General features: G+C 47.8%; 1 protein-coding gene across 2 annotated transcripts in view; it reads left to right on the forward strand.

Annotated features, from left to right (window-relative positions):
- Positions 1 to 9,735, forward strand: part of KDM4A (lysine demethylase 4A) — a 55,368-nt gene that overhangs the window by 38,739 nt on the left and 6,894 nt on the right. For both annotated transcript variants that reach the window (XM_008054745.1, XM_021710744.1), the window contains exons 13-18: positions 749 to 930; positions 2,387 to 2,591; positions 3,310 to 3,386; positions 4,564 to 4,619; positions 6,487 to 6,595; positions 6,928 to 7,113. In XM_008054745.1, coding sequence (XP_008052936.1) covers positions 749 to 930; positions 2,387 to 2,591; positions 3,310 to 3,386; positions 4,564 to 4,619; positions 6,487 to 6,595; positions 6,928 to 7,113 — 815 coding nt within the window. The remainder of the gene's footprint in view (positions 1 to 748; positions 931 to 2,386; positions 2,592 to 3,309; positions 3,387 to 4,563; positions 4,620 to 6,486; positions 6,596 to 6,927; positions 7,114 to 9,735) is intronic.

Below are 9,735 nucleotides of genomic sequence, written 5' to 3' on the forward strand. Positions count from 1 at the left end.
AGTTGCCCAGGTGGGTCTCGAACCCGCGGGCTCAGGCAATCCACTCACCTCAGCCTCCCAAAGGCGCGGGATTACAGTCCTTAACTCCCTGCAGGGGCTGGATTCAGCACACAGACTGTCATTTGCCAGCCCTGGTCTAGACTTAGGGCATTACATTTGTAGCTGGGAAGAGGACTCATCATGGATGTGTCTCTGCCTCCTGAGGCAAAGCTAACAGGGATTGAGGAGCCCTGCCCAGAATAGACAGATACCCCACTGATCTTTGGAAAGTCCTGACCATGGATCATGTAGCAGCTTTTAAGCATTGCCAATTCCTTGTTAATTTCCTTCTTTGTTTCACTTTAGTGCAACTAAAGGGAAAACTCTAAAAGGCTTAACATACTGACAGTCTGAAGGCAGCAAATAAGATGGTTTCTGGCAAGGTGGTGCTTCACTCTGCTGCCCTTGGGCAGAGAGGCTGAAGGTGGCAGCTGTTAGGAAGAGCAGAGCAAGTTGAGCTCCTGGGGCAAGAGGAAGAATGGACACCATGAGTCCAGAGAAAGGGGTGCAGGCAGGACTCCCCACAGCATTGTTCAGGTGTTTCAGGAGCCTGTTGACGGTTACTTCCGCCCTTTGCAGAATTCACCCTTGAGAACCCAGGAATCACCCATTGTCTGAACCTAGCACCTGGAGTCCTGGCTGAGCTCTCCAGACAGAGCCACAGGTGTGCAGGGTTGTTGCCGACTCATACTTCTGTTTCCTGCCCCAGAGACATCAGAACAGTTGATCCCTGAGGAAGAGGCTGAGGAGACAGAGGCCTGGGCCAAGCCCCTGAGCCAATTGTGGCAGAACCGACCTCCAAACTTTGAGGCTGAAAAGGAATTCAATGAAACTATGGCCCAGCAGGCCCCTCACTGTGCTGTCTGTATGATTTTCCAGACTTACCATCAGGTAAGCCCAGTCTACCCATTCTGTTTACCAGGACCAGCAATCGGGACAGCAAGACTTAATTGTGGGTGCATAGTTGTCACTAGTTGTTTTGGGAAAAGCTTTTTTTTTCTTTGTGTTCTCTACTCCTTGTGTGTTGATCTGGCTTCGCCAAGCAGATAACCCAGCAATGTGGGTTTCCACTTGAGAATGCTTTGGAGATGAGCCAAGGGCATCGCTTAGGCTCCCCTTTACACGTGTACCCATTGCAGACTTCAGTGTAACAAAAAATGTTACCATTCTTGTCTGTGATTATTCCTGCCAAGTGGTTTGTAGTCTGGCCAGTGAGTGTGGAAGACTGTAATTTCTTTACTGCAGTCTGAACTTCAGATGAAAAGCCAGATCCTCTGATGTTATCTCCTTTCGTGTTGCCACTGTGGGTGTTTCCAGTAGCAGAGGAACTTGAAGGAGGGGCGGGGAAGCAAGGTTGCTGAGTTAGCTGTGTGCCTCCTACTCTGGCACGTTGATGGCTTCCTTGATGGATTTCTTTGGGTCCAGCTCCAGGAGGCCAGGAAGGCATCCACAGCAGCAGGTGCCAGAGCTGGGTGGCAGGTAGGTAAGTGGTCCTTACCTACTCTGGTGGTTAAAGTGGCATGGCTGCCACTTAGCCTGTCAATGCCCCAGCTTCATGATGGCTGTAAATGGAACCTCAGACAAACACACTTTAGGTTAGTAACTTACTTTGCCTTTCCATTACAAAATGCAGAACCAAAGCATTTGCCTGTGAGGGAGGTGAGTGGCTTGGTTGTCACTATCAGCAGATCTATGTGGGGGTCAGAGTTTCATGATGGCATAGGCTCTAGGGATGACATTTTTCAGGCCCCATCCTTGGAATGGGGATGATGGTGCTGTCCATAAGCAGAGCACCAGTTACTTGCAGTTAATATAATTTGGCAAGGAAAGTATATGAATACACTGTTCCTCTAGGAGGGACCCCGAGCCAAGAATCACAGGTGGGGCTCCAGCCTTGTAACAGTGCTGCAGCTCAGATGGCCTGGTGACATGCACCACCAGAGACAGTCAGTGCTGGCCTGTTAGGAGCATTGCTCTGGGTTCTTTCCCTGGGTGGGACAACCATATGGTGTAGCTCAAGGGGAGCACACAGGAGCAGCCTTGCTGCTAACATCCCAGTGCGTTTTTTTGCCACTTGGTTTTGGGAAGATTGAAATCCCAGTTGCCTCCTACCTTGCTCCCTTTCCTCAGTTGTTCCCTAGGGGCCTTTGTGTGATGCTGCTTTGAGAAATTGAATTGGAATCATTAGAGGTAACTTCAATTAGCAGCTCTGGGATAATGGCTGAGCTCCCGAGCCACAGCCACAGTCATGGCAGTAAGAGAGCCAGCTTTTTGCTGATGGAGCAGGTGGAAAGCTGAGCACATAGGCATGTGCTCACTGAGGTGTGCACTTGTTCTTTTCCCCCAGGTTGAGTTTGGAGGCCTTAGTCAGAACTGTGGAAACACTCCAGATTTAGCTCCCCAGAAGCAGAGGACCAAGCCATTGATTCCAGAAATGTGCTTCACCTCGACTGGCTGCAGCACAGACATCAACCTCTCCACTCCTTACCTTGAGGAAGATGGCACCAGTATTCTAGTTTCCTGCAAGAAGTGCAGTGTCCGGGTCCATGCCAGTGAGTGCATCTGCCTTTCTCTGCATCCTGACCCAGGAGCATGGGCCGCTTGCTGGAAGTCCTTGCCACCTGTTGACCTCTTGGTTCCTCAATGCAAAGGTTGCTTACATGTCCTTGGGGAGTTGGTTGCGTATTGATTTTCATTGTGTCTCCAGGGATCCATACTTGACTTAGTCATTTCTGTGCTGTCCTTGTCATTGCAGATATTAGGAGAGGATTAGACTCCACTCCCCACTAGGTGTTTGTACCAGTGAATCTACAGTTTTTGACTTTTTTTGAGTTGGAGTCTTACTCTGTTGCCCAGGCTGGAGTGCAATGGTTCTGCAACCTTGACCTGCTGGGCTCAGGTGATCCTTCCATCTCAGCCTTCCAGGTAGCTCGAACCACAGGCGTGTGCCACCATACCCAGCTAATTTTTTGATTTATTGTAGAGATGAGGTCTTACCAAGTTGCCTAGGCTGGTCTCGGCCCCCTGGATTGAGGCAATCCACTCGCCTCTGCCTTCCAAAGTGCTGGGATTGTAGGCATGAGCCATCGTGCTCGGCCCAGTTTTTGACTTTTTGAGGCCATACTGTATGGTTTAGCCTTGAGGACAGGGACTCTAGAATTCAGGGGTTTCTCTAAGATTTAGTTGTAGCTTTGGGAGGAAAAGAATTGTAAATCTACCTTCTGACTCTGACCTCTGGGTCTGATTTGCTCATCTTGGTGTTCCTGTTAGGTTGCTATGGGGTCCCCCCTGCAAAGGCTTCTGAAGACTGGATGTGTTCTCGGTGTTCAGCCAATGCCCTGGAGGAGGTGAGTCTTCCCACACTGTTGCTGTCTTCCCTGTGAGACTTGGAGCACTTTCGGAGCCAGACTGTTTCATGTTGGACTTTGTATTCCCAGCAGTCTGCACAGGGCCTTACATGGTGATGATAGAGTGGGTATTATGAAAATAAATCCCATGACAGTGAGAGTGGATGCTACCCACGTGTGGAGTCTGGAAGCTGTGCATGCTCCATTGTGTGAAAACCCAGGAGAGGTCTCCCTGTGGAGCAACCTTTAAAAGAAGTTAGCCACGTGGGGTTGGCACCTCAGAAAGCTAGGCCCCATTTACCTTAGCATAGCACAGCAGTTTAAAGCTTGAACTTAAATATAAGTAGACACGAGTCTGAGTCCAGGTACTACTACTTAGTTGTTTTTGTTTTTTGTTTTGGAGTCTTCACTCCGTCACCCAGGTTGGAGTACAGTGGCACAATCACAGCCACCCCAGCGTCGACCTGCTGGGCTCCGGCGATCCTTCTGCCTCAGCCTTCTGAGTAACCAGAACTACAGGCGTGCATTACCACACCCAGCTTATTTTTTTTTTATTGTAGAGACAAGTTTTTACCAAGTTCCCCAGGTTGGTTTTGAACCTCCGGGCTCAGGCAATCCAGTCGCCTTGGCCTCCCAAAGTGCTGAAACTACAGACCGTGCCACTGAGCCCAGCCTACTTAGTTGTTACAAGACCTTAAGCAAGTTACTTATTTATTCTATTTCACTCTAATAATCCTGCCTTAAAGCTTGCAAAGATTAAATGAAATGATCCATGTAGAACTCTTCGTGCCTGACATGTAAAAAATGTGGCTCACTCTACAACTTTCTCTTCATTGTACCCTAGAACCCTGCAGTACCCCACATAGGATGCAGTCAGAGCCCTGTAGTGCCTCCAGTTTGAGCAGGGTATCCTTTGTGACTTTGCTTTCAGTTGTTACTGACAGTACTAGGGAAGAGGTTTATGTGAAGTCAAGTGAATACTTGATACACTTCAGTCCTGAGTGGCCTCTCCTTCTTGCAGGAAAGTCCTGATTATAGGGCTGTGTAGGTGAAGCCCCACATCCTGGTACGCTTTCTTATGTTGAGGGTAGAGTTGCCCAAAGCAGATCAAGAGGAGAGCAGACTGAATGTTAATGACTTGGTGTTAACCACTCTCCTCCCTCTCTCTTCTTGGCAGGACTGCTGTTTATGCTCATTACGAGGAGGGGCCCTGCAGAGAGCAAATGATGATAGGTAAGTTCCCCGAGCCATGTCTCAGAATGCACAGGCTCAGCTCTGAGGCAGCATGCTGCAGCTTTGTGAGGACAATAGCTGTTCTTCTGAATGAGTGGTGAGAATTTGGGAAGCACATCATGTAGCATTGGAATAGCATTTCCAAAACTAATTTTAAAAATCCAATGTCAAGGGAGCCAAGCAGTCCCAGACCCTTCCAACTCCAGTTCCCCCTGTGCAGCAGGGATATAAGTAATATCCTCCTTCGGAGGAGCTATGATGGACTCAGGAGAGCATGAAGACCTTATGGAGATGATGCAGGGACTTTGTGGGCTGGTCTTGGGGACTTTGCCTTGTTATAGCTGGAGCTGGTGTGCAGAGGTAACCAGGGGCTAGTGAGCACTTTTCTACTTGGCAAGCTCCCTGGCTTAGACCTGTGTTTGGAATGATGTGAGTATGCCCAAGGAGGACAGTAGGATGTGGGGAGGAGCTCAGCCTTTCAACTAAATCTATAGGAGTTTCTGGGCTTCTCAATGGTTGGGCAACTCATTTTCATGGAACTGAATCTTTGTTTAATAGCACTGAGATAGAAACAAGATGAATGAGGTTTCTGCCATGAAAGAACTGACTGATTAGGGGATGGTACACACAGGCCAATGGTGAATATCCTGCTTCCAAGTAAAATCCTGGGGGAGCATGTGGTACACACATTGCCTCGTATGCTTCCTTGTCATGCTGTCCCAGATACATGGCTACTCTGCTTACTGCTTCCCCTTCTTTATAAGCACTTGCTGCCATTACTTCAGGTCGTGTGTTCCTCATAATTGTGGGATAGTGCTGGTAATCTTTCTTATTTTAGAGTGGAAATGTTTCTGCTTGAGCCTCTTACCTTCACCTTTGAATCCTTGTTCTGCCTCCCAGGGCCCACAGAACAATCTGCCCCACTCCACATAACAGTACTACTGACACTGCACACAGCTTACCAATGTTGTCTGTGTGGGTTTTCACCTAGTCTGATTTTTAAAACTTTCGCAATTGCCTGAGCCCAGGGCTTCGAGACCAGCCTGAACAACATGGCAAGACCATATCTCTACAAAAAATCAAAAATTAGCTGAATGTGGTGGCGTGCACTTGTAGTTTCAAATATTTGGAAGGCTGAGGCGGAAGGATTGCTTGAGCCCAGTAAGTTGAGGCTGTAGTGGCCATGATCATGTGACTACACTCTAGCCTGGGCAACAGAATGAGACTCCAACTCAAAAAAAAAAACAACAACAAAACTCTTATTAGTTCTTTGTTTGTGCACGTTGGCTTCCCAAAATGCCTAGAATTTACTTTAATTACCTGAAAATGTCATTGAATGGTACTCTCGGAGTAAGTGGGGCTTGGATCAGACCTTAAAGAGTGAGTCAGTTATGGATAAAGGAAGCAGAAGGGAAAGGTCATTTCAGCCTGGAGGAGAGGTTTGGGCAGAGGCCTGGGGGACAGCTGTGATTACTGGCAGATTGGGACACAGTTGGGGACATTTTCAGGAAGCATCGGGACGTGTGGCAGAGAGGCCTGTAGAGAGTTCTTCAATTTATTCCCACACCCTGAAACCTGTCACACACAATTAGCTGTGGCTCTGCTCATTTTGCAGCAGACTATGAGTGAGTGTTGTAAGAAAGGTGACCCTGTGCTAACCCAGGGCCGTGTGGTGGGGAACTGTTTTCACATACTCAAAGTGGACACACTTGTGGTTCTCACCTTCCTTGGTCCCAGGAACACGGTGATGGAAGTCAGTGGTCATACTGGGAGAGGGAGGAAACTCTGTCAGCAGGCCCACCTTAGAAGAGAAAGCCATAGAGCTTTGGGCCCAGAGGGGACTGAGGTAGTCTTTGCCTTTTGGCAGGTGGGTCCATGTTTCATGTGCTGTGGCAATTCTGGAAGCAAGGTTTGTCAACATTGCAGAAAGAAGTCCAGTGGATGTGAGCAAGATCCCTCTGCCTCGCTTCAAACTGGTAAGGAAGAAGAGACGGCCTTGTAGACACTACAGAATTACCTGACTTACGAGTCTCTGACTGGAGGAAAACAAAATATTTCTGCTTGGCCCAGGGGCCACCTTTACCCCTTGGTTTTGGTCAGAGTTGGTGATTCTTACCCTATGGTTAAATTACATACTGAGGATACCCATAACCAGGCATGAGATTAGAACAGGCTGTATGTGTCCTTTTGTTTTAGGAAGAGGGTTGGCTCTTGCTCGTTTGACTCTGTCTGCATTTGGGAAGGGAACAGTAGAGGAGGCTGTACTGTCATTTCCTGGAATCACTGGTTTTCTTTCCCTGTGCTGCAGAAATGTGTCTTCTGTAAGAAACGGAGGAAAAGAACTGCTGGCTGCTGTGTGCAGTGTTCTCATGGCCGTTGCCCAACTGCCTTCCATGTGAGCTGTGCCCAGGCTGCCGGCGTGATGATGCAGCCAGACGATTGGCCTTTTGTTGTCTTCATTACCTGCTTTCGGCACAAGATTCCTAATTTGGAGGTGAGGGAGGGTACCATTCTAGAATCCTCTTGACGGCTTTCAGGATTGTTTTCTCCACATGTCCTCCATTTACTGTGTCAGGAGATATTTCCTCGAGCGTTATGCTTTACAGAGAGAGTGCTGTGAGTAAGGGATTAAGAGATGACACCTATCTCTTCTCCCTGCCTTGTACTTCATAGTCTAGTGGCACCAAACTGTTTGTGGTCGATTTCCTTGATTATCTGTTTGCGTGTTTGCGTCTTTCCACCATTGAGGGTCTATGTCTTATTAATCTGAGTGTCCTTATGACTTAACCCAGTGTCAGGGACATAGCAGAAGCCCTGTAAATGCTGAGAACTAATAGATAGAGCTCCCAGCAAGTAACCATTCACTGCCATATGGTATAGATTTTTGCAGTTCTCTAAATGAAGTTCAGAGAAAGGTGTAACATTAGGTGGAGGAGTTATGCAAGTGTTTAGGTAGAAGGTGGCATTTGAAGTGGGTATTAAACAATAAGAAGGAACTGTGAGCAATGGCCATTCAGGTCTTCAGAAACAAAATGAACAAGCCTCAGAAGAATGAACATGATGCTGCTTGAGAGGCGGACAGCCAGGGGATGAGGGCCCTTGACTGCCACACTTAGGACTCTGACCTCTCTTCCATCAGATAAGGAGAACTTCTGGAATATTAGGGTTTTGAACTATATTTTTTAGCAATCACTGTGGTGGGTGTTTTGCGGAATGGATTCAAGGAATAGGAATTTGAGGCAGGGAAACTAGTTAGCCTAGGAGATGTTGAGGTCTGAAATGGGAACACAGACAGAACTTTGGGGTTGGACCTAACCCTGAGATCTCATGACAGGTAGCATTAGTAGGGTTTGTTGACCCTCATGGGTTGAGGAGATGGAGAGAAGTGGGGAGGAAGAGCAAAGGGTTGAGGGATGTGAACTGAAGATGACTCACATGGAGAGATGGAAAGGATGCTGACATGATGATGTCAGTAACTGCAACCGGGAACTGAGATGAAGCAGGCTGTTTTGTAGGGGAAGGATGAAAAAGAGGAAAAGAAATGTTATCTTTGAGGTCTCTGGAGCATTCTGGTTGAGCAGCCAGCTGGCAGCTAGATTAACTCTGAGGGTAAAGATTTGGATATTATTAGCATTTAACAGGATAGTTAAATCCAGGACCATCCAGAAATTGGACTCTGGAGATTCCCAATATGAGGAACAGATATCAGAGCATGAACCAGTGAAAGCAGCTGAGAAAGTGGAACACCACATTCCAGCCAGCCAGAGAGGGGAATGAGGAGGGTCACATGTTATAGAGAAGGCAGGTCTGTCTTGGTATCATTGAGTAGCCCAAACTGGGGTATTTCCATGGAGCAATCAGGTCAGAAGCTAGACTGTAGTTGGGGAAGGCTCTGCCATCAGTGAGTTACAGTCATTAGACTTCTATTAAGAAGAGACAGTTATACAGATTTGTCAACAGTGTGGTAAATGCAGTAATCAAAGGAAGAACATGATAGAGGACTGGTCCAGAGGGGTGAACTCTTCACTGCCACTTGAGGTCATAGAAAAGTCCTTGTTGGCTGACTGGATTCTTGTTTTCATGAAGATGTACTGAGCATGACAGGTGTTCAGGGGTACGATTAGGACCTGAGGAAGATGAGAATACCCCATGAAAGAAGAAGACTGGAGGAGTATAAGCTTGAAGAGGCAGCATTGAGCTCGAGCTATGGCAGGGAAGTAAGAGTTTCGTCATGGGACAGGAGAGTAATGTCCCGATTATTATTAGTTCTCCACAACCTTAAGTTGGCAGCTGTGGATTGCTGATGCTATGAGGAAATTGGGGGTACTGTTAAGTGAGTGTTTCACTGATTATTCTTCAGGTATTCATTGATGAAGTCACAGTTTTACTGCTAGGACTATACTAGTGAACTAGACACAAAATCCCCTACCCTCCTGTTGCATATAGTGTAGTTGAAAGACAAACAGGAAACAAGGAAACACACAGCGTATCATATGACGAGAAGTGCATGGATAAAAGTAAAGCAGGAAAAGGGGAAGAGAAGGTAGTAAGGAATAGTGTCACTAAGATGACATTGGGATGGGAGTAGTCAATGTGTAAGTAACTGGGGGTGCCATTCCCCAGTTTATGGCATCTCAGAGGAGCAGCAGTTTGAACTCAGAGGTGGCAGCACATGTTGTGCCACTGTTTAAGGAACAGTGAGGCCAGACTCGGTGACTCAGCCTGTAATCCCACACTTTGGGAGGCCGAGGTGAGTGGATTGCCTGAGCCCGCGGGTTCGAGACCTGCCTGGGCAACTTGGCGAGACCTCATCTCTACAATAAAAAAAAAATTAGCCGGGTATGGTAGTGCGTGCCTGTAGTTCCAGCTACTTGGAAGGCTGAAGCGGATGGATCGCTAGAGCCCAGCAGGTCGAGGCTGCGGTGGCCAGGAGTGCCACTGCACTCCAGTCTGGGCAACAGAGTGAGACTCCCACTCAAAAAATAATAAAAAAAAAAATAAGCCAGGCTCCGTGGCTCAGCCTGTAATCCCGCGCCTTGGGAGGCTGAGGTGAGTAGATTGCCTGAGCTCACGGGTTCGAGACCCGCCCAGGCAACTTGGTGAGACCTCATCTCTA

The sequence above is a fragment of the Carlito syrichta genome, unplaced genomic scaffold (genome assembly GCF_000164805.1).
Source record: "Carlito syrichta isolate Samal-C Ts95f unplaced genomic scaffold, Tarsius_syrichta-2.0.1 Scaffold301018, whole genome shotgun sequence".
Lineage (NCBI taxonomy): Eukaryota > Metazoa > Chordata > Mammalia > Primates > Tarsiidae > Carlito > Carlito syrichta.